Source organism: Adelges cooleyi, unplaced genomic scaffold (assembly GCF_023614345.1).
Source record: "Adelges cooleyi isolate 19-005CV unplaced genomic scaffold, UGA_ACOO_1.1 ACOO_flye_CR_arks_rails_tigmint_CR_PRNA_21, whole genome shotgun sequence".
Taxonomy (NCBI): Eukaryota; Metazoa; Arthropoda; class Insecta; order Hemiptera; family Adelgidae; genus Adelges; species Adelges cooleyi.
The window spans coordinates 5414918-5441415 of NW_026095871.1; the positions used below are offsets into that span (position 1 = coordinate 5414918).

At 37.1% G+C, this 26498-nt stretch overlaps 1 protein-coding gene across 14 annotated transcripts in view; it reads left to right on the forward strand.

The window, feature by feature from the left end:
• Nucleotides 1–26498, forward strand: part of LOC126834942 (potassium voltage-gated channel protein Shaker) — a 107071-nt gene that overhangs the window by 69592 nt on the left and 10981 nt on the right. For all 14 annotated transcript variants that reach the window (XR_007685116.1, XM_050567191.1, XM_050567185.1 and 11 more), the window contains 3 exons: nucleotides 15736–15895; nucleotides 20245–20510; nucleotides 25389–26035. Coding sequence is in view for 13 of the 14 variants with exons in the window: in XM_050567191.1 (XP_050423148.1) it covers nucleotides 15736–15895; nucleotides 20245–20510; nucleotides 25389–26035 (1073 nt within the window). In the remaining variant the exon portion in view is untranslated. The remainder of the gene's footprint in view (nucleotides 1–15735; nucleotides 15896–20244; nucleotides 20511–25388; nucleotides 26036–26498) is intronic.

Here is a 26498-nt window from a genome sequence, read left to right on the forward strand (position 1 = left end):
TTCCGTTTTCATTTCCTTTCAGTTATTCGGTGCCTAACGGTCGTTTCGATACATTATCCTTGGCCTCGTGGCAGTTTAATAGAATTTTGCTTTCACCCTAAATGACACATTTTTGCACCGCGGCACACCTGTTGCTTCTTTCCCGTTTCGCCTGACTATACTTTATTACACTCGTCACACAGTCAACAGTGCCTTCATTTTTTTTTTTTCATTACTGACCACAATAGTACTTGAATAACACAACGCTGTTTATTATCCGCTCTCCAAGCATCTCCCTTATTCGTGTGTTGTATTGCCAACATCTATTTATCTCCATAAGACTTTAAAACAGATCTTATAAAAAAACAGTTACTTTTATTTTTTGTTTCACTTTGATTTTGGTTACATTTTTGGACTGAAAGCCTGAAAACCAGACTGAAGGTAGATATAGAATAATTTGGTTATAACATTTACAATTTTCTCAAAACTAAGAAACACTCCGCCAAAAAAAGGAGAAAATTACACTTTGTAGCAAATTTCTAGGTTGCGGCTAAGTCAGCGGGTATCCGAAAAATTCTATAATTAAAATTGTATAAAAGTGATTTATTTGAGTAATTTTTCACGGTGTTGAAAAATTATTGTACTTGGTTTTACTACTGGTCTAGCTACGCACTTCACATTTTCAATTTTTCTTTTTATTGCTTTCACTCAAATTTGCACAAACTTTTTTTTGTACTGATTTAAACCGTACTCGGGTTGGACCGTGCCGGCCTAGGATGCACTAGGTTCAGATTGTGTTACTGTACTCGATTTGGTCCTGTAACGGGCCTAGCACGATAATAGTCTAAATTTAAGAGACAAAAATTCGAGAGAAAAATTCAAGTAGATACAGGTTAGGTTCAGACAAGTGTGGCGAGATCGGATAGTAGAAAATGTGTGTCGTCGATTGTAAAAGTAGTGTAACAACAAATTTTTTAAAATATACATATTTTTGCTCAATAGAGTAGTCGCACAGATGTGGATAATATTGTAAATATCTTGAAGTCATGGTTGTTATGGGTGTATATTTGGTAGTATGCACAGCGCCGCGTGTTGGTCGGCCGAGACACGAGCAAAATAATATTCTCAAAAGTTGTCGGCCACCTAAAGTTTCTGCTAGATAGCGCTGAGGCGTTTTCCAGGCCAAAGCTACACAGATAGCGTCGGTTGTAACATAATAATTGTGATGATCGTCGGGGGTCGTGCGGGTAAACGACCCGGGGCGGACCGTGCTGGTTTTGGGGCATATTGCATAACCATATAAATCAATCGGATTGAACGTTTTCGAAATTTGGATTTACACGGCTTGTCGCGCGGGTACCTTTGTTCGGTGAGGGAAACCCCCCCCCCCTTGAGTATAAATAACATAACCGTACAAACGGTGTATTCGGATGTTCGCCATAGTCATTAATCACGTGTCATCACTGTACTTACCCGTGTGTAGGTGTAGATAGAAAAATGTCGGTCTGGCGAAATTATTCAACCAAGAGATGTGCACAGGTCGATACAAAGTTCACCGGCACACCGCATAATATTATGTATATATACCGTGTAGGAGATTTCAATACAAGGACGGATATCCGGCGGTGAGACGCTAATTTTCTCAGAAAACATGAATAGCAAACGAACAGCTTTGTGAAAATAAAGGTCCATACTTGTTTTACTTATGAAATATTTCAAACGTTTTCAAAGTATTCATATTTTTCGAGAAATGAGTGTCTTACATCAGGTTCAAATTAAACGGCATTTGAAACTAATGTAGAATGGTTTTTAATCTGTTACCCACAATGAAAGTGGTTTTTTTATACCAAATAACATTAGTATTAAACAAAATATCATAATATATTATTAAGCTTAAGTGTTAATTACTTGAAAAAATTAGCTTTAGCTAACTTGTTCCACCGTTTGTTTGAATACGTTGTTTTCATAAATACAGCTGATATGAAAAAGAATAACGGCAATTGTGTTGGCATAGGTTTTGTCGAATGATTTCATTTAATATGTTTGCTTAGTGTACACATTGATGTAGTGAAAGTATTACACAACAACAGAACGATGATGTATAGTGATTGTGCACTTGAGACTAATGTGTTTGTGTTTGTGTGTGAATGGCTTTTGGTTACTGTTAACCCACCCATGTTTTTATGAACGAACTCTATAACCTACTTAAACCTACTTAAAACGATTACAACGACTTTTCGCCACACATACATAAGCTTCTTAAAAACTCGACCCAGTGCGCCGTTATGAACATACATCATCATAGAATATATTATACTCACATAATATGGTATGATGAAACGGGAGAAAAGATATTCCTTATTAGGTTAGGTTGAACTTGAAAACTTCCTAAAACTTATTATTCAGAAGTTCTTGCTATATTTTGTAATTTGACAATTTGAGTAGACCAATAGAAATAAATCATTAAAATTCAAACGGAACTTATCGATGAAATTTCAGGTTAGGGTAGGAAAGGTTAGTTTGGGTTAGATTAGGTTAGATAAGGTAAGGTCAGAGATGGGCAAAATACAGTATCTTTTCGATTAAATACAAAATACAAAATCTGTAACAATTAAAAACACTTTAATATAATTTTTGTTACATAACGTTTCAATAATTGGTAAACTCATACTACATGTTATAGTAATACTTTGCATACTTGTTATAACCTATCGGCAATCTATTTAATTAACAATAGTAGCCTTAGTTTTTGAAAAAAATTAAATCTTAATATTTAGTGTAAAGTCATTAATACAAATACAAATCTCCAACCAATTATAAACAATAAACAAATTGGTTTCCCACAATCAGCATGATTGCTTAACAGTATAAGAAAATAATGATATATGTACCAAGATTATCAATTTACCTAATATTAGTATAAAAAAAAAATAAAAACAAAAAATAATTATTCTCTTTGTACCGACAACTTGGCCGTTATAAATTATAATACTTATACAATAGTCAACGGTCAATACAATAAACTCTTGGTTACCTTTTGGGAACATTAGATGTTGTTCAAACACTTCATCGCATAATATTTACATTTGGTAGGGAACTGTACAAAACCATCAATTAATGAAAAAATCTTTCAAAATGTACAATTTGTGATTTGAAATAAAATACAAAATACAATTATTAGTACTTTAAAAAAAACTTGTACTTTATGCCCATATACTAAGGTTAGGCCGGGTTAGGGTTGATTTTGAAGATATTAACAATTTTTTTTTTTTAAACGCTACACGGCTAAAACAATACAATAAATGTATTGGGTCGGCCAATAGAACGTGTAAGGTCGAGTGTCAGAAGTAAAAAAAAAACAATTCAATTAAGGTCTGTTATTCAAGTGGTGCGCCGTCGTCGACCAGACCATATTATCAACTCCGCCGTAGTGCATCGCCGCAGTAATATCTTTTGCTCTTAAAACGGTGCAATCAGTGTTATTTTTATCCGGACCGTAACGCTTTGTCTTAACTTAGTCTTAACCGCTTTTAAAAATTTCCTTCGAATCAATTTCGCCACCGCCTTTCGCCCGTACACTGTCAGGATATTGTCGAGCAACGTCAACGCCGGCAGAATATGCGAGAAAAGGTAAAAAAAATACTTTCCGGTTTCAATTTATTCACAGCTAAGCTTAGGGGGGGGGAGTGGGGTAAGTCGCAATAAACTTAACTTTACCTGAAAAACCAAAAAAAAATTCCAATCTCAATTTACAACCGCGACACACCGACATTGTGTACTTAGCCGTGCTCTCTAATTGAAGTCTGTAAGCTTTGTAACTTTGTTGTTGTTGGTAACTTAAAACTTCCTCGTGCTCTGTGTCGATATTTTACATAACAATAATAATCCGTGTCGTTTCATCATCAACTATAACAATATATTGTGTATAACTTACTTAACCGTATAGCAGCAACATAGGTTGTTATACATTTTTCGGTTAATCATCAATTAACGGCCGTTTAACACATAGTAAACGGTTTATTTAATAAACTAAACCACCACCGGATCTATCGTTTATTTATTTATATTTGTTTTTAATTTGGCACACGATGCGTTATATATTTTTAAATATCAACCGTGACGTCCGCGACTAAAAAAATAATACTATTCGTTCCAATGCCGAGACCTAATTTATACATTTATATTTACACACTACCGCCGTGGTGACGGTCAGCTTTGATGGACATTTTGGTTAAAATCGATATTACCACGTTTGAGTAGACGAATTTCTAAAAAAGGTTTAGATTATTAAAAGTCCATTAAAAGTAATGCAGCAATCATTATTTGTGTGTACTGTGCGTTTTATGTCAGTCCGTTACATTGTATTTTTATTATGCGCGATAAATACACAGCTAAGTAATTAACTTGGTGTACTTGGCTCTCGAGTAAGTTTTTCACACGAGTAGAGTAAGTTTTTTTATTTTTTTTTGGCGCATTGCAGACCACCGCAACTGCACCGATTCGTCGCCACCGTGACCATAACCCGAAGGCTTTTGGCATAATACTGTATACAGGGTGTTTCCAAGGGTAATTACAATGTTCGAATTACAATCGGTTTCAATGTAGCTAACACAAGCAACCTCTCACCTTTTGCTTTGGTTTCTAAAGTCTTAATTCGACCGCTATACACAATGTGTTATTTAAAAATAGCAGCTGTACGGAGGTGCTGTGGGCGGTGAACTTGTTGTTTTATTCAACACAAAACACTTTTCGAGCACACCATTTGTATTGTTCATTTTATAATTTAACCCCCCGGGGGGTAGGGGGTTGAAAAATGTTTTTCTAAATCCTAGTCGCGGTTACATGTCAGTCTTGCATATTATTCGTTGGTTTGGTTTCTTCGGCGAGTCATAAACAAAATAATACATACTTAAATGCCGTTCTTGAACAATATTGTTATTTACAACCGCTCCATTACATAAAATGCAATACATATTGTTGTGTCGTGATAGTAGAAAATAAACGAAAATTACAAAAATAGACAGTTACTCGATTTTTATTAATGGTATAACTCGCCTATATTAAATTCCGTTAAATGTCAGGGGATAGCATTTATAACGCGACCTTTGTTTTGTGTAGAATTCGGTTAAACATAAAATAGGGATTTTGTATATGTGCAGACCTATTCCAAAATAAAAAAAAACTACCCTTTTAATGTGTGTACGGTCAATAACAGCGCCTAAATTGACTAAAACAATAATACATAGTTTAGGTTAATTTTTTCGTTTATAATTATACAATTTACCCGACAAGGGTGCTGGCTGCACCGCCGTGACTGTACAAGGGCTAGTCTTAACTTGATTTTTTTTTTTTATTACATTTTTCAGTAAACAATAAAGATTTTTCTCGAATCGTTGTTTTACTCACACATAAAATTCCTGTATTAATATTTTACGGTCGCAACGTTAACGATTTCGTTTTATTAGCTGTACAACGCGTTGTTTAAATCCGAAAACAAAATAGGGATTAAAAAATATATATACTTATATAAAGGCGGTTAAAACGCCCGTTTTATTTATATTACATTTTTTTCAATGGGGGTTATAACTATTGCGTATAATACTTCCGGCTACGAGCATTGTGTTGTGTTTAATTACTTTTGTATTTAATAATCGCCCACCGATAATACCATGGTCGATCGGTCCATTGTTTGTAAGTATTTAAGAAGGAATATTCATAACAAGCGGGGTCGGTGCTCGACAGATTGAGATCATATTGTGCATAAGCGCTGTATTGTGAGCGTTCAAAGGAAAGCGACCGAAATTTAAGATTTTAGACTGTTTCTCAGGGTTTTTCGGTACAATAAAAAATGATAAAATCGTGGTAAACGACGCTATTGCGAGCAAGAACGCTTATATTATATATACTTGTACAGCTCCGGTGGAATTTTTGCTGTATGTGTTCATATAAACGGATCGAGTAACGCAAATGCCACGTTCGAAGGGTCGTTTAATCGTCTGTTAACACTCTGCCGGTAATTCCAGCGATTACCCCGGTGTAAATCGTTTTGAGTAGCTTTGTGACAATCGGTTTAAATCGGTCCACCACTACCTCTTCTACCCCCCAGCAATGTATAATGAGTGTGTAATCGACCGGTAATAATGTTGTTATTATTGCCTAGAATACAATGTAACCCTAGACGCTACCTATGTCTTTGGTCATAGGGCTTCGAGTCTTACAGTCGACCATTCCGAGGAAAGCCGGCGCAATAATCTCTCTTGGTCAGTGAAGGGTTTTATTTTTACATCCACAATACCCTCGAGGTGATACCTCCTCTGGTTCAATAACTAAGACTCTATTTTGGTAGTTAATTTATTTTTTGGACTATCACAGCATCCTTGAAAGCGATTTAAACATGTTTTTTCATGTCTACTTGTTTAAGCAGACTGAAAATAACTCACTAAATTTTGGATTTAGAGTAAAAGCACCCATTATAAAATTAAAAGAGAACAATATTTCGGAAGGTGCGTTTTTTTCATTATTCTAAGTATAGCGCTCAATACATAGATTAGAAATAACGACTATTTTAACATTTTTAAATGACTGTAACTTTACAAAAAATGATTTTTTTTTAAAAAACGGAGTGTTTTACCCTCCGGAATATTGTTTTCTTTTAATTTTATAATAAGTGCTTTTACTCTAAATCCAAAATTAAGCGAGTTATTTTCAGTCTGTTTAAACATTTTTTTAACACTGAAAATCACCGGTGCGACGCCCTCTTAAATACTCATGTCTTCCATAAAGGTTATTTAGGTGTGTGTTAGGTTAGTATTCGAATGGTTTGTAAGTGCAGTACGAGTGCAAGTGTAAGTACAGTTATTTTTTAAAACATTGCAAAAATATACCTACTACTGAGGTGCTCAGATGCCCCAAACCAATTAACTGCATAAAATTACATTTTTCACGACAGACAGTTAAAGTTATTTGAAACAATGTATGTAAGTACAATTGCCAATGCATTTAGCGCACTCCAGTGGTGAAAAACTCAACTATAGCGTTATTCATCTCGGCCACTAACTTTTTTAACCCAACCATGTTATTATTTGCAGTTTGAAAAAAGTGGAGTTAATCGGTTAGGCATCTGAGCGCATCATCTACAAAATGTATAAAACCAGCGTGTTATCATTGATATAATAATATACACCGTATCAATGGTATTATACGGGAAACAATTTTTTTATTCCAATAAGAATTTGCACAACTTTGTCTATATTATGTGTGTATATATATATATGTATAATCAACGTGGACCAACGCCCTTTTTGTGAACGAACCGCATCATTCGTAGAAGAAGTAGAATTCGTTTCCGAGCAAGTCTCAGACAAGACTATACTACTAAGACATCAGTGTAGTTTCTCGGGGGAGATGGGGGTGGTGGTTTTTTTTTATTAATATTTTTTTACCCCGTTCTCAACACAACAATATGCCTTTGGGCGGTTAATAAGCCGGCCATCGTCGTGCGGTGTGTTATCATAGGACCCGGACGGTAAGCTTGAATAGGACACGGGCGTTCATTGAGCGGCGATCGAGCGTGCATGAATGAAAGCCTGCGGGGCGCACAGCGACGGCGGTGTAGGCCGCCGAAGGGTAGTTCACTGGGGAAAACCGCACCCCCGCCCGCGGGAAACCCCCGGCAACGACTCCGGCACGCGGGGGATGGAAACGGCGGCTTTCGCGCGTGCCCTATCGATCCGGCTCGCCCGCTTTGAGCTTGCTCGATTCCGCTTGCAGGGTTTGAACTCTCCGTACACACATACTCCAGATGACCTTATGTAGGCGCCTACCCTGTACACTGTGTAGGTTATACAGGGTACGCGTTATTTTTTAATTTGCCAGAGCCTTGGAAAATCGTAAAACTTTGAGCGTTGTAAATAGTAACCCAACTCGAGTGTCACCAAAAAGTGAATCTTGAAAATTGAAAATTTTACGTTAAACTGATCACCCTGTATACCGGGTGATTATTTTAACGCCCTACCCTGTATTTACTCTTGAAATAATTGCAATTTTGTAGCGTTTATTTTTGAAAACATTTTCATTTATGTCGTAGTACAATATTAGACAATGTTCAAATGTTTGTGTTTTCTAGTATTTGCCACAGATTTATCAACCTTTGAAACTTAAATAGTTAGATATATATACACAATTGAATGTTTAAATCAAGAATAATTTACCGAAAAATTTTACTGGTCGATAACCTGTTTTGAATAGATAAAAAGTTGATAAAATTATAGTAAAAATAATGGTAATAATTTGAGTATTGTCTAATACTTGTAGTATAGCATAAAGAAAAATAGTTTTAAAAGTGAAAAACTACAAAATGTCAATTATTTTAAGAGAATAAAGTGTGTTTTTCAAAACTGGTTTTCGATCATTTTTAGTACATTATTCTCAATTTAAAAATTTAACGAAATGTATGCGCGTTACCGTTTAAGTTGAGAGGGGAGGGGGGGTGAAAACAATAAAAATTGATCGGTTCACGATAAAATGATCACCCTGCATTACGTCCATAAAACATCTACCCACGTATTCCTGTCACGCCAGCTTCCTCCCGTTTTGCTATAATATAGTTTTTCTCCTTTACCTAATTCACTCTGATCACTCAGATTTTGCGTGTAACTCACAAGTTCGTCTTAACCAAATCCGGACTACTTAGATTTCTTTATCTACTCTATTTACCACTGTGCTCTAACTATTTTTTAAATTATATTTTACTTTTCGCGTGAGACTTTTTCGACTAATATAATCATTTTTTTTTGGGATGGGGGGGAACCCCGTATGTGTGTAAATAGTCCGGAGGGAATTGAATATTTAAAAAACAAAAATACTCCCCAATCTACCTCATAACTCATTCACCCCCTACCTACCCCCCCCCCTCGTCATGTCTTAGGCTCACGTTTTGTAAGTGGTAACCAGCGCACGGTACCGTACCTGCGCGTACCCCTACACAATATAATAATAGTAACAATACACAACGTTATTGCACGTATCTCTTGCACATCCATTAACGTTCCAACTCGCCGCAACAGATAATCGAAAAGTTTTCAGTCAAACGCCCATAATAATACAAATTGTATAATAATAATATATTATATTATACCGCTGTACACGCCGGTTAGAGAGAGGTAGGCAGGAATTCTGTATAAGGCTGCCACGCATCAACAACAACAGCCAGTATTATGCCGCAGTATAATAATAGTTAGTGTACACACTATGCCGTTGCAGAGTACTTTATTTTTCTTATTATTACTTGTTATATTATATTACTATATATATTAAACGCCTATGGAAAATGTACTCGGTTCGCGTGTCGCTCGCCCATAAATTTCTATACCCGTCCGCGCGAAGACCGTTGGGATATTACCGTTGCCGTTTCCCCAACACAATTTTCTCAGCCGCACGATTTCTATGTAATAATAATAATAATAAGTAGGTATTCAATACCTACCGGTGTATATTGTGTACCTCCCCCCCCCAATCTTAAGACTATTTATAAAGCTAGCTACATTACTCCAAAGAATGTGTGTGTCAAGTTAGTGTACCGAGAAGGTATATTGTTTCCACAAAGATGTGACACACCGTGTCTTTGGTATATTATAGTGAAATGTGTACTACTATATTTTCATTCCTCGCATTTGGTCACACTGATATGGGGAGCGATCCGGTTATCAGTTTATCAGGCAATTAGCGCCATCCGATGTTATGTAATCCGCGCTAATACTACAAATACAAGTTTAAGCACGCTGTTGCCTTTACAATGATTATTAACGACGGTATTTAATAATAGTCATACAACAGCCCATGTGAAAACAGACAAATTATTGTGCAGATATTTTACAATATTTGCGTCCAATCTCCTTATCAATCTTATCAATATTTAAATGATAACAGCTGTCTATATTATCACGGATTAGATAATTTCTAAAAATATTTTTGAAAAAAAAGTACAGCTACCTCTTGAACAGAAAAATATATGCAATATCATCTCGCCTAAGTGAAATAGCTGAATAGCACATTGGAAAATATACATAAAAAAATAATAAATATAATATGTAGGCATGGTTTTTGTGTGTGGTTTGAGTCGTAAAAAGGTCGGACCCGTGTAAACCTCTTATGAGATTTTGCGGATGAAACGAAATCATCATAATATAATATAATAAATTATTATTTTTTTTCCAGTGTTTACTTGATTTTGCCTTTAACGCTCGACCGGTTTTTGTATTTCTCTTTGATAAGGCAAAATATTATTACAACGCGTTGTCTGCGGGTGAAAATAATATTTTCTTTGTACCACACACAATCCTCAATTGTTATCAATTATCGCCAAACCGATTAGTTTTTCCAAATGCAATAATTGCAACCGTGGCAAAGACAATATGAACGGTGCTGTTGTTGTTGTTTGTGTTTGAAAGGTTTTGATTCGGTTGATTCGGTCCGAGCTGTGTACAAACGTTATTGAAATGCTGTAGAAAACCATATTGCGAATGGACATTTGCCAGCCAGAGCAAGTTTCACTGTCGTCACAGTAATAATAATTGTTGTGAAATTGTCGACGATAAAAAAGTTATAGAAAAATCGGAAATTGATATAAAAAAACGATTGCACTTTTTAACCATCTGGTACGGTTGTAAACGCACAATGTTCAAAACGATAGTCCGTCAAAAATAAAATTGTTTTTTTCCTATTGAAATTTATTGGTGAATTAGAGAAATAATAGAGCGCAGGTAGAGATTTTAGCTGCTCAAAAGCTATGAAATCCAATTATTACACCGGTGTATGAATGAAAAACAAGTGAATTTGGGTAAACTTATATTTTTTTTTTACCGGGTTTAATGACACGCTTGTTGACGAGTGCTCCAAATGAGAGATTCGTTATTGGGCCTGAATCCGTGACGCAAATAGCCAACACACATATAACTTGTGGCGATGCTAATAATAACGCATTTATTGGCCATGCGACGGACTGCTTTTCAATGCAAATGCAGCACAGATTTTATGTCGTACGTTTCTCTTTTATGTATGTGTGTGTGTATATTATAAAAGCACAAAGAAAAAATATATTAATGATAATCACAATTTCATGTACATAATTATCATTATATTATACCACAGATGAAAGAAAACCAGACAGTGCACTATTAAAAGACAAACTTTTATAATCTCAGGTCAGTATGGTCGAAAAATAAAAAAAATAAAATACAAAGAGATCGTCTAACATGTTACTATAATAGCTCGTATGCTACAGTGAAGTAAACACAAGGACTACAACCAGTATGACCACACAAAGGGGAAAAACAAATTTTCATTGTGATAAAATACATGTTTGTCTAGGCAGACTGCAACAGCTGTAGCGCTTTAATTTTTCGGTTCTCCTGTTTGTGGATCTAAACCGCCAGATTCCACTCCCGGCAAACTAACGGGACGCAAGTCCACCCTTCTTCCCACCTCTCCCCCCCCCCCCCAAAGACCTGCGGGATACATAATATTATAATAATTATTATATTGTGTTGGTGCACAACACAACGACAGTCGTTCGTTACATTGTACAGTATACATATACGGGGATAAATACAAGACAAAACGCCATAGGTGCCTCGCATAACTCAAACGCTGCAAAAGCTATTATATTATTACCAACAACAACAACGGCAAGTGCAAAAGTCGGTGCCAGGAAAACGTCGCGACTATAATGCGAAACCCTATACGGTGTTAAGACACAAGCCTACTCCCCTTCTCATCTTGCCACCCCTCGCCGCCGTTTAGAATATATTATAATATATACATACATAATATTATAATGTAACGGTACCGGATAGCACCGGATTTTATGTCGGCCGTACACGTTTTTATCGCATGCCATTGTTAATGAGTTTATTATTTCGTTTCACTTACACTGTTTTTGTACGGTAGAGTAATAACTATTCGGTCCAATAAAATGTTTGGTTATTGAAAAAAAAAAAATAACCACTTAATATTTACAAATAACGCGATCGGTATTTGTGATGTTTTTTTATTTAAAAATATGCCCAACTGATGATGTAGACTGTGCAACACTTGCTTGATCAAAATATATAGATACTTCTTTGCTGTGTTGCTATAGGAGTTAGAAAATGTTAGTCTAAAGATGTTTTATTGAGATATTACCTATACAATGTGCTATTGAGGGCTCTTATTTTTTTTTTTTTTTTAGTGTTCTATTTCTGTTTTTAGTTTGTACACACGTTAATCTCAGTATGATTGTGTGACTGTATATTTTTGTTACTTATTACTTGTAAATAATTGTTTTTTTTTTTTATTACTGTTAATCAGAGATGAAATCAACCGAGCCATAATATTTCAAAATAAAGGCTGTGTAAAACGAAAAAAACAATCTAATGTTTCACAACGATTTATAAATGTACACATATGTAAAAACATATACATACATACTTAATATGTAAAGCAGAGAGAGAGGTAATCATTTCTAGGCCCGCTGGAAATCCCGTTAATGGCCGTATGTGTGTACAAAGAGGGTTGGACGCATGCTCGCGGGGAGGGGGAGGGGGGTTGAACAATTCACAGGGCGGGTGAGAGGGCGGCGGCGGTAGTAAGGGGTGGCACGGCAGCGGCACCGGTGACGGCGGCGGTGAATTCGGCCGCACAGTGTCGCTCGGTGCGCTCATCCAGCCGCGGTGTCCGTGTGCGCCCCCCACAGTGTCCGTGCGCGTATACACGGATAGTGTACGTCCGACGGGTATGTGTGCGCCGCGCTACTGTTGTACCGCGTCGGCCTAACGGTGCGCGTGTACGTTTTGCAATTTCGTCTCCGGCCGGTGCGTCTGCGGGGGCGTTGGACGGCGCGCGTTGGTGTACAACGGAAATCTTATACGATAATAATAATAATAATAATACTAATAGTAATATTATATACATATATACGTAAGCGGTCGCGGGCGTCCCGACGTTTGTTCGCGCGTCGCCGTCGCCGTCGTTGGGTGTGCATCGTGTCCCGCGTCCGCCGTTGCCGGTTAACGCCCGCGTGCGCGCGCGTGTGTGTGTGGCCGTCCGTCAACGAGCGTTACGAGCGCGTGTGCGCGTCTGCGGCCGTGGCCGTCGTCCACGAGCGGATCGGCGTCTTTCTTATTCTTCTTCTTGTTCTTCTTCGTCGCGACAACCCCTTGCCGGTCAGGGTGTGCCCGCAGCGGTCGTTGCCGCAGCCGCAGCCGCCGCCGACGCTACTTGTACCGCCGCCGTCATGATGTCCGCAGACGAGACCGGCGACGACGGCTGTTCTTCCGGTTGCGTCGGCCGGACGCCGCGGTCGCCGTAAGGCGTCCGGCCCGGGTCGCGTTGCCGCCGCATGTGCACTGCCGTGCGGTGCCGCGTCTGATGCTGCTGGCGGGCCGAACATCCCAACGGGACCAACATTTCCCGGATCGAGTTCGTTGAGAAATGGGGGCTGACCCCTGTCCTCAAACCGAGACAGGACCCACGCCCCCGGGGTGCCAGCCTGGTAGACGGTGACGATGCCGGAAAGTACGTTCCGCCGCGTGTGCGATGACACCCGTACCCACACACCCGTACCCACACCTTGGACACCCGTTTCGTGGTCGAAAGAAAATTTACAAAATGCGTTTGGGGCTTTTTTTAATTTTGATTTTCAGTTTGTACTACTTACAATGATGACAATTAAATTTGCCATTTTCAAGTGTACTGCACGTGGTTCGTTGAAATACATTTGAAAAAATTCATCTATGGCTTTCTGTCGTTGTGTATTCTAATGAGACATTCTGCGCATACATAATGCCGTTTACTTCTGGTCTGTTTGCTAAGAACGCCATCGTCTCATTACCATACCGAGTCGGTGTGTGCCACTGTTCAATGTTGTTTTATTTGTCGATAAATTATAATAATGGTATATCCGGCTCGAACAGTACGCTTTTCCGGTTAATTAAACACAATACTCCAGAGGGTCGTCTGCTCTCCTAATGGAGGCGACAAGAAAAAAAACCACTCTCTCTCTCTCTCTCTCTCTCCGTCGTTTAATATTTTATGTTATTTTTCACTCTGCCCTTATCGTCGGATGCAATAATAATATTGTTATTATCATAAAAACAACGTTGGAAGCGTTTTGTACTTTTGACAACAGCGTATAGCTTTGCAGTTGTCCACACTTGCTGTGCAGGCTGGGATAAAATAAGTAGTAATTTATAACAGTAAATTCGGTTTGAAAATATATGTTGATCAATTTTTTTCGGATTGATCGTTTCTGTTCGTTATTATGAATGCGTTTGTATATCATACGAATAGGCTGATCATAGGTTATAGGTTGTTGGTTAGGTTATGCTGTTGTCAGGTCGAAAATCGTTACTGATGAAAACCAAAAGAGTATCATAGCAGACAAGGTCTTGTTCGGGCAGTATTTTGACGTGTCCAAGATTTTTTAATATATTTTATTTTAGAAGATATAAAAACAAAATAAACATAATTTATGTATAAAAATACATTAAAGACATTTTTATTTTGTTCACCTTTAAATGTTGATAATATATTTTACTAACGCGTCATTAAGTTTAATGTTATTTTTTTTTTTTAAAGAATGTTTATTATTTAATATATATTTTAAAACGGGTAAACTTAAAAAGATAATATTTAATTTCAAAAGTTTTCGAACACTCCATTAAGTAACTTATGTTCATAAATTACTTTTATTTATTTTTGTTTTTTTCTTCTCACTTTTACAAGAGTATTTTTAATTAATATGTTTTGCCACTGAAAATACTCGAAATCTTAAAGAATAACAATTTTCCAGATAGAATTTTTGTCTTTTAAAGACAATGTATTTTGCATTTCAAATGATTTCTTTTGCCACTATCCTGACCGTCACAGATTAAGTATAAAAATAAACGGTTAATAAGATGATCCGTTTGTTACGACGAAAGATATAGTGATATTATAATGTAGAGCAAATGTATAGTTATAAACATCAAACGAGCCATCAAGGACGTTGATCTAAAACAGCACTCCGGTTGTCATTGCACCGTGTGTTATCTACATACACAACATGCACTATCAATATCGGGTCTAGTTAATTATAACTTTTATAAAGTCTACGGGTGCCCACACTAATGTGTTATTAATAGATCAGGCCAAAGACACGGGAACTCGAATATTTATTTTAAAACAAGCTCACTTTGACTTTTTTTTTACTATTCAGACGGATCACCCTGTGGAACGTTGACAAATGGGTAGAGGCAAAAATCATACGAGTTGCATTGGTCTTATTACTTAAATCACATTTGTGCGATCGCCTATTCGAACAAGTACAAATGTGTTTTCGTCCAAGTCCTTATGGGATTTGTCGTCGCCCCGTCTAGTCTGGCCATGGCAGTTACCGTGGTAACCGAAATTAGGTCCGAGGATCCTTTGTTACTATCCTCTTTGACCCGGCTCGGTTACCGGTTTTTTTTTTTTGTATGTAATTTATGCCGATTGAGTTCGACGTAGACATATTGGGGGGGGGGGGGGCGATAAGAAGGAGTGAGTAGTAGTTCTTTATAGTGTGCCATTTGAGAAAAGATTGAAACGGTTGAAACTTAAGCAGAGGAGACACATTGGTTGAGGCTGTGCTGGTTTTTTTAATTTAACAGTTCCCTCTCCCCTCAAATTCCCAGTGCTAGGCTCTTGCCTAAGACCCGAGGGTTTACTAATGTTGTTGACATTTTTTTTTTTTTTTAACAGGTCGCTGCCAAAACTCAGTACCCAAGACGAAGACGGCTGTGGTCCAGGGGCAAGTGCTGGCACAGGCCTCACACACGGTCACCCTCAACATTGCTCAGGAAGTGCAACATTCGAACCGATACCGCACGACCACGACTTTTGCGAAAGAGTCACAATCAACGTAAGTGTGCATTATCGTCGCCTTTGAGTGCATGGTGCATAATTTTTTGTAAACGGGTTTCGCTTAAGTCGCCATAGCAATGAGTCACGCCGTCAAAACATGTCAGTAATAAATAACGCGCATTCCGGTCAAATCATCAGTACTGACCTGTTTGTAAAACAGTATTATATATATATATATTAATTTAGGGGTGTTATTTGTATAGTATTGCGAATGACGGTCTTGTCCCTGTATGTACATAATTTGTACCCGCTGTGTTATGTCGGATAAGTTTACAAGCGCATAACGGATATTGGAAAAAAAGCTTTGTGAACGCTGATGCTGATTTATATGGATATCGGATGCCGGCGAAGGGTTGATTTAGGGTTGCCCGAGGTGTCGTCTGATGTTGACAACAATGGAAAATTACTACAAGTGCGTTTTACAGCAACTGCTTTGTGCGCGAATCAATTGCCCGTCAACGGAGACACGGTTTACCTAAGACTTGTGTCCGACCAGTTTATAAAACAAGGATTTCTCCATTCTCGATCAGTTTACAGTTATTATTATTCCTGATTCACAAAAAAGTCCATGTGGCACCGTTCTACCCTTCTTTTTTTTTTGTCAGTTAAAGGATTTGTAATAATGTGTTGTACGTAACGTGTGCTGTATCTAAAGAAAACTCCGAACAAACTTTGAATTGAGTCCATAACTCAATCTATAACTTATCTGAAAGTGGCATTAAATTGGAATAGGGCTGACTTTTTTAGGGTGTTTCCGCAATTTCTCACGGAGGAAGTGATATGAACTTTTCAACTTTTGGCCTTATAAAAAGTAACTTTGGCGTAAGATTGGTTATAACAGCAATATGTATGCTGTCTGTTGATATGTATACTGTTTTATGGGGAGCAAAATATAATATGGTCCAAACACCGAATACGTGTGTTGTGTTTACACGGTACGTGCCGGCGTATGCATGTTTCATGAGAGCACTCGACTTTTGCCTTTCACAATACAAGTGAGAGGTGTCTAAAAATTGGCGGTGGTCGATATTTCCTTTTGTCAGCGACAATCGCCGTCCGGCACCTTTGTGCGTGTGAATTCATTAACTTGAAAATGAATGTCTTACGTCAGACAGACCAGCACCCTGTATAATACAAGTAATACCGTGTAAATGTAATTTGTACTTTCCACTGGCAATCGAACAGCCCGCGCACTAGACAATGGCTATCCATCAAAACGATTTTTCAACTAACATCGTTATTAACATGACTCGTTTCGCATTATTCGTTTTTACAATATTATATTGTTTTATTAAATTAGCCTTACGCACGAACACGGTAATATTATAATAATATATAGGGAAATATTATGCATAATATATATATATATAAATAATATATATATATATATATATATATATATATATATATATATACTTGTGCGTTGGTGCGTGCAAAAGATTGAACGTTATTATTCTTTTTAAGTATGTTTTTTTGGCCAATAAACAACTGAAATATATTTCAACCCGAGTAGGTATACACGCATACATTGTATTAAATAACATTAATAATAGTATTAGTACCGTTTTTAATTTGTCGTGTAATTATTCATCGAGTTCATTGTGTTTATATTTATTTTATTTATTTTTATGAGTTTCCAATAGTGCCAAAAGGTAGTGGCGCTGTTGATATATATATATATGTTTTTTAGGCCTATTGTTAATAATTGGTCCTTATCTTCCGGGTATAGGTTTTATGCACACAGATTAGTCTTAGTTGAAAGGGGTTGTGGACAAAATGCATTCTAAAAGGGTTTCCTAGTACCTGCACTTCCATCCAGCGTTTACCACTCTTCCATGTATATACTAGTAGTCAATACTGTTTTTTTCACAAAGGGAAACGATCCAGTACATTATTAAAAATATATACTATACCCTTTTTTTTTTTTTTTTGATATTGCAAGATGAATGAGTATGTTATGTGCGTCACTAGTTTTCTGAATATAGCGTTATTAAATTTCATCGGTAAAAGGTAATACAAGATGTATTGGAGGTTTTTTTTTTATTATATTTTTTAAAAATCTCATTTTTTAGTCTTTTTGTGAAATGCTCTACCAATAAAGTACAAATGATTATTGCGGACGGTTGACTTTGACATTTTATAATGTATATTAATTGTGATCTCCAAATCAAAAAGATATTGCAATAAGAACCAAAACCGAAAATCTAGTTGGGAATTATCTAGATAAATGTATACAGATAAACCTTACTCATCTTTTATCTTACCTAGCAAATGTTACCGGTTAGGTTAAGTCATCTTTATCTGTATCTAGATTCGTTTTTTAGTCATCTGGGCTCAACACTGATTTTATGCAATCTTCACAGCTGTTGATGTGTAATTTTCAAAGTACCTCAGTGCAATCTAATATTGTCACTATATTGACTTTGGCTTCAACATTCACATTTTAACGATTACTTAATACTTCTCTCTTATTATAAAACGACACGTGGGCGTATATTTTTTTTTTCTTTTTAACTCTTTTGATTCGACCTACTGAGAACGAACAAGGTTTGTTTGGTGTGCGGTTGACCTCGACGGGCTGCGTGATAATAACAACCGTGAGACGTCGAGCGTGCCTTGAACAGGACTTGCACACGGGTTACCTACACTAATGGGCCCGATTAATTATTATTTACAACCGAAATAAAAATTTAAAAAAAAAAAAAAACCGTATTAAACTATCATGAAAGTAATTACAACGTGAACCAACTGACTTTCGTTGCGTTTGAGAGTGAAGTAAAAATATTATAAACTTTTTTCAAGAAGATTTGTTTTCCTTTTATTTGACATGATATGAAAAAGTTTTGCGTAACTCTTCGTGCCAGCTTGTAAGTTAATTTTCTTATCTTTTTTCTTGTAATATAGAAAAAATTGCTTTATTATTATAATGTATGACAAAACGGTTATTCTCTAAAATCGTTTCATACTATATAACACTGCAGTATAATGAGCGTGTCAGCGCTGATGGCAGTTTGCTATAGGCTTACTAGTTTTAGGCACGGTATAGTTAATATATATATATATACATATTATATAAAGTATTATATCATTACACTCGTTAGATGTCTGGCCTTAATCTATTAGACGATGTGGTCTTAAACCGGCAATTTGCCTAAGGAATTTTTTGCAAGTCTCCTGGAAAAAAATCCAAAATTTGGCGGTGGAGAGATACGGTCGAGAGACACATGCGTTTGCCTTGCCGTCAAATCTACTCTAAGTGTATTTTATCTTAATCAACGTGTCTCGACTCCAAACCGAGTTTGCCGAACACGTGGAGTCTAAACTTTCTTATAATTAAGTTACTGGTAAATCAGCGAGTGTGCCCGAAAACAGAGACTCGCAGAACACCTGGCAGCGCGCGTTGTGCATTTAACAGCACTAACAAACCGAGTTGTTTGAACAAACGTTAACACAAACTAGTGTAGAAAACTCGATAATTCGATTATTGTGTTATTCTTTCGAACAGTTGGACTGTTCGCAAAGTTATTTCCTTCGGATTGATCTAATTGAAAAATTAATAACAATTAAAATGGTCTAAGTTTGCCGGTGATTTTCATAAGTCCCAATTTTTCAATGGCTGAACAATAAACATTCTAAGTATGATAAAATATTAAGACATACCTTCGCCACAACTGCGATACATACTTTTCAATTTTAGCTTAGTCTGTTCTGGATGCAGTTGAAAAGTGTTTATTTTTTCTGGCGAAAGATGTCTTTCAATCTTGTACTTCTTAACTGTTATCTCCAACTCCATCTCCATCTCTACCTCTTTATCAATCAAAATCCCATCTTTAATAGTAACCAGATTGACTAAGAAAACAATCATTAAATAATTTTTTAGAAAGGTTTTTAATATTCGAGACGATTAAGTCAAGCCATCTTTTTTTATTTTTAATCTGCGCTTCTTTGTATTATCTTGTGCTTATGAGTAGACCATATAGTACAAATCTATAGAGCTGTAATATCATGGCATAATATACTCCTTATCAGCTATAAAAATCAATAGATAAATTTGGCTTTAATACGAGGCGCTCAGATTTTTCAGGACAGGCAGTAAAAGTTATTTGAAACAATGTATGTAAGCGCAATTGCCAGTGTACTTAGCGCACTCTAGCGGTGAAAAATTCAACTATGGAGTTATTTATCTTGACCACTGAAAATCATACACTTTTGTAATCCAACCATGCTCTATTATTCGCAATTTCGTCGTTCTGGTTGACACTGCAGCTCGCCCAATAGCAAACATTTTTGTTAAGATTTCTGAAAAATGTATTAAATATGTTCAATTTTGATTTGTCTTTTTCACAGGTAAGTGGACTGAGGTTCGAAACGCAGCTGCGCACGTTAAACCAGTTCCCGGACACGCTGCTGGGAGACCCGTGCAGGCGGATGCGCTATTTTGACCCTCTGCGAAACGAGTACTTCTTCGACCGGAATCGACCCACGTTCGACGCCATACTGTACTACTACCAGAGCGGCGGCCGGCTAAGGAGGCCGGGCACCGTTCCCCTGGATGTGTTCTCCGAGGAGATCAAGTTCTACGAACTCGGCGAGCTGGCCACCAACAAATTCAGGTGAGTTCCCACTGCATCCGGATACCTACCGTTAAGTATATCACTTCATCTCAAGTCCATCTTCCAAAAACGGAAGTCAGGTGACCCCTCAGTTGACGTTGGCAACAATTTCTTTCCAAAGTCCTCGGTTTTCTGCCGGTCATCAGCAACTCCAGGCTAGATCCATCCCTTCTTATGACGTGACCAAAGAATCTTAGGATCCTCTGTTTACACATGGCCAGAATTGAGAAGTTGTTCCTCCTTTCCATCCAAGAAATTCCGTCCAGCATTCGTATGTAACCCCATGCCTCAAAAGCGTTTATGCGTTTTACATATCCCACTGTATACCACAAATATATATATAAATCTTTCGACTTGACAAAACCCCTGCCCAAGGTGGTGCGAAAATTTGAAATATATTCCTCGTGTTAAAATTGAATTTTGTGAAGGGAAATTTAATATATTCCTTCACACTTCAAGGAGTCAACGACATATGAAACATATGAATTTGTCTCAATACCAGAAACTAAAGCCCCATATAGAAAATATTTTAATCTTTCCATAGAAAATCAAACTGTCACTTTGAAAAAAAAACTTGTCAAAAACGTAGTTATAATATTTTCGGTCTGCTTGTCGTTTACAATGACTAAGTAAATATAATATTTTTAATAGAAAATAAATCATATACAAACGTTTATTGACATCCATACGAATCACAATAATGTCAATTGCTAACCTAATGGATATTCGAATGATTAAAAACTAACAGCTGTACAATTTTTTAAAATTATTTTGCACTATACTTATTTCAATTAATTAACACCGATTTTTCAATTTAATTTAAGTCTAGTTGAATGTTTTTTACCCTTTTACTTAATCCCTTTCACGAATAAAATTAATAAATCATAAACGGGATCGTGTGCAATACAGTAGTAGCAATAATACTTTTCATAAACAAACTAATAACGCTCCACTCCATCCATTCACCATGGGGTTGAACAAATAATTAACAATTATATTTCTCAACGCCTGTCTTTCCCCCCCCCCACCCCTATTGGTGTAATTTAAGCTGGACACATTCAAAACGCTAAGATTTGAAGCAAGAGCTGCCCAAAAAGCTTAGAATACATTTGTCGGGTGGGAACTTTATGAATTATGACCAATTCGATATGACTAACTCAAACTTGCTTTGTTTTTGAGTATAACTAACCCCCTTCCCTCGCTATAAAATTGTGCTAATAATCTCCCCTCCGTTTTCACGGGTAACAAATAATTAGTGTCTTACTTTAAACTGATTAGTGAAAAAAGATTACAAATAAAAATTCATAAGATGGATATTAGATAATATATAGTTTAGAGAGAACTCAACGATTATTTTATGATGTACCATTTAAGTGTGAAAGTGTAACATGTTAATACTCTTTTAATAAGTTACACACTGTTACTAGTCTAGAAACTAAAAAATTAAAAACAAACGTCTTGGCTATTGATTTTCAGGCCTTTCGCAATCGATTCACTTTTATTCGAATTTTATTTTTTTAGCTTTTCTCGCTCGCTGTGCTTTGTCTAAACGTGCAACAATTAAAAAAAAAAAACTTACAATGCATAAAAAACAAATTACTTTTAGTGCCTTTATTATAACACACTTCCCTTTATATTCTATTCTAAATTTATCAATAGATTACAAACTTGGGATAGTTGTAAGCAAACGGGGTAAATGTAAATGCATTTTTTTTTTTTGGGAAGAACCAACAATTTTGGTGTTTTATTTAATAATTTGAACATCTTATTATTAAAAGTATTGAGTTAAAATTGAAAATAGCCATTATTACGTTATTTAAATAATATGATTTACATTAGCCTCATTCGCTTACATTTACTCCACTAAACCCAAATAACTTAAATGTGTGTTTAGAGACTTTGAAAATTTCTGGTTTTTTCATTTCTACATTTTGTAGCTTGATCAAAAGTAAATTTTAATAAAACCTTCTCGAGTCGACATAGGCTCGCCTATTTCAATAATTGAACGGATAAATAATTATGAGCAAGCAAATAACGACTGCGCCGAATAATACAACGACTGTACTGGCGATTTGGTTAGCTGTTCACAAATTATTCAACAATTCGAGAACAAGAATTATTCATTATTCATCCGACCGAATCAACGAATTATTCATGAACATTGGAATTATTCGAAAAATAAATTATTCAATTGGTTTTCCGAATTCGCACACTTTTTTTTTATATTAGATTCATCGTTATTTGCACACTCTTAGAATTTACATAATAATTATTATTTGCCAAAGCAACAGCATAGATGAGCTGATCGAACCAGACGGCAAAATGTTCCTAAACTTAGTGCGTGGCCACCACTAGGAGGGTGGTCGTTATTTATAAAATTCCAATGGGCTACAAACCCGTTTTTGTTTTTCTTGCCTGGTGGAAAATAAATCACCGTTGGCGTTGCGCTTCCGCACTCGGACGGAACAGCTTCCGGCGCCACGGCTTATCCCCTGTATACCGCGCGGTGGCAATCGATAAAAAAGGACATAGTAATTTTGTATTCTTTCTTTTTGTCCGCCGCGCACAAAGGGTGTTTTGCACTACGGTGCTCGATTTGCATAAACCGCGGGCAGCACCGCCGCTAGACCCTAGAGAGCTGGCTGGCTAGCAAGCTAGCTAATAATATTATTACTATTAACACAACCGGGGCGATGGGGATATGCCGGCCGCTCCTTTGGCCGGACCGTGAGTAAAACGGCAACAATGTAAATGGCTTACGTGGGTGCAAGCAGCAAAGGATGAGCCTATATTATCTAGTGGCAGCGGTTGGTGGACAACACCACCACGGTGGTGTGTGCGATCAATACGAAATTCCGTTCCCTCCTCTAAAAATATACACCTCAAACATTAATGTGTGTGTGTGTGTGCGTTATCTGTGAGTTGTTTTATTATTAATGTTATTCGCCGGAGCACACGACAATCCGTCGTTATTGCCAGCCGAGAAAAACAACAAATAAAACGACACCGCGGATTTAGACAGACCCAATCCATAATATAAGACTGAAAAAAAAAAAGAAACGCTGTGTGTGTTTTGACCACTAGACCGGTGTCCCGGGGTTACTACACCGGGGTCGCACCGGGGCTTTGGCGTTGTATTAATATTATGTATGTATACACATTACACACACACACGCAATATAAGAAGGACGAAAAATATATATATATATATACCGACGATAAATCCATCAAACGCCGACGCCGACGTCGAACAAATAATAATAACACTGTCCTTTTGTGTAGACTAAGCCGGCGCGATGAACAGGCAAAATAGCTACACCCGTGTGTTTGTGTCAGACTCTTGTCCGGTTGTCTAGCGCAGGGCGTTAAAATGATGTATATTTTTTAACTTCCCAAAAAAAATGTGTTGTTGAATAGAAACCTGAACCTGGGCTCTCCTCTGTTCCCCTTAAATTTTTTTTTTTGTTGTAAAAATAGTTCCAAATTTGTCTGGTATAAAAAGTACCGTTAAAAACAGACTGCCGGCAATCCTCTAAGACATATAGTTTAATTATGTTAATTCAACGCGACATGGCATTATTATTCCTTTGACGTGGACACATTCTGGGCACTAAGAGCCATTACAGTAGCTGTGTACGGTGATCTCTTCTAGAGGTAATTGAATTTTTGCAGTGGCAAACTCGTGTGGAGTGGCACTTGTGACGTGGTACCTACCGACGTGATATATTCTCATTAATTCATCATTTTACTACAATGAAATTATCGAATTTCACTTTATAATATAATATAATATGCATTTATAATTATTTTATATACTTCAAAGAAACAACTTCAGAAAACCCCACGACTAGCACATTTTTCTGAGAATATTATTAAAAATGATTACTTACAAACCGTTTGACTTTGATTTTTTTCACTAAGTGTACTGGAACGATAATCGTTGATTTCATCCGAAATATTACTTTTATGTAAGTATGGTAACTTAAATGAAAAAAAAATTAATGTGGATAACTTCATAAAGATGTAGTGGATAGGAAAAAAAATAACAAAATACTACTCACTAATAGTTAGGAAAATTGGCATTAATTGTCTTAGCTTCAATATAAGATATGATACAGATAGATCAGATCTCATACCTACGGTTTTAATTTGTAAAAAGTTTTTGGTACATCTATAAACACATAGTTTCTCAATTTTTTCTTAAACTATACGAGACAGAGAGTATATAAATAATTCTGTCGAAGTTTCTCCACTGAGAAACCTTTTCACTCTGTCAATCTGTGCTTTGTAAATACTTCATATTCTACATTTTAACAGATTGCATAAATCAAAACTAATAATAATAGTTTGTTCTTAAAATATACTTATTTTTGTGTTTATCATCTCATTTTCTTTCTTAACGTCACAAATAAAATTCCGAAAGAAGTTACACATCCCACGCAGATCTCTGAAACGAATTAATGGTTTTTGTCATTTAGTGTCTTGTTCGCATGATATTTGCACGTAAAAGTTTAGTGAAGAGTTTCAGAACTTTATTTATACAGTTCATTGACTACAGTTTTTTAAAGTTGTATAATATCATAAAAAACACATTTTTCTCCCTAAACATTCATACTAACTCGAAGGCACGTCCACATGCCGACCCCGACTTGGCAAGCGTGTTTTATTTAAGTGTGTTATTGATTTCGAGCGAGTTCAGTTTGACCCTAAATTTAAATAATATTTATGTGTTCGTTTTAAGTAGGTCAGTAAACGCATACATAATTTTTTTTTTCCACGAACCATGTTACACTGCTGTTGTTAAACTTCATCAACATGTTTCATATTTGAATGTACAATATTATGCTATGCACTTGATTAATAAACGTCTGTTTGCAGGGAAGAAGAGGGTTTTATCAAAGAAGAAGAGAAACCACTGCCAAAGCCGGAGTTCCAGCGAAAAGTGTGGCTGCTGTTCGAGTACCCGGAGAGCTCGCAAGCGGCCAGGGTGGTGGCCATCATATCGGTGTTCGTCATACTGCTGTCGATTGTGATATTCTGCTTGGAGACGTTGCCCGAGTTCAAGCACTACAAGGTGTTCAACACGACCACCAACCGGACCAAGATCGAGGAGGACGAGGTGCCGGACATCACGGACCCGTTCTTCCTGATCGAGACCATATGCATCGTGTGGTTCACGTTCGAGCTGTCCGTGCGGTTCCTGGCGTGCCCCAACAAGCTGCACTTCTTCAAGGACGTGATGAACACGATCGACATAATTGCCATCATACCGTACTTCATCACGCTGGCCACGGTGATCGCCGAGGAGGAGGACCCGCTGATGAACGTGCCCAAGGCGCCGCAGAACCCGCAGGACAAGAGCACCAACCAGGCCATGTCGCTGGCCATACTCCGGGTCATCCGGCTCGTCAGGGTTTTCAGGATATTCAAACTGTCCCGACATTCCAAGGGGTTGCAGATCCTCGGACGCACCCTGAAAGCCTCCATGAGGGAACTGGGATTGCTCATTTTTTTCTTATTTATCGGTAAGCATCTGGCGCTCTGGCGTTTCACGACGACAACATCGTCGCGTCGTCCTCCTCGTGTATTACCCGTCACGGATTACAAGTGTTTGTAAATATAATAAAAATATATAATAGAACCACCCCCCCCCCCACCGGCTTGTTGTTTGCCCGGGGCCAACAAACCCGATCCTAACAGCCTCCGTAATCAATACACACTACCGTTTGGGGGGGAGAGTGTGTGTGTATTTTTTCTTTTTTTTTTTTATCCATCCACGCAGCTAACAAATTTGTCCAACCCACACGCGAGTCTGCAAACATTGTCGCCAGAGTATGTTTCGCTCCCGAACAAACTACCTTTTACACCGCGTTTAGGTCCGCCGTGCCTGGAAACGTTTTTGTAATTTTGTTTTCACAAGACAAACGTTCCAACGGTTTCCTGTAAATTCGATTTATCTCTTTTTTTTTTGTCGGAGGGTTTCTGTGC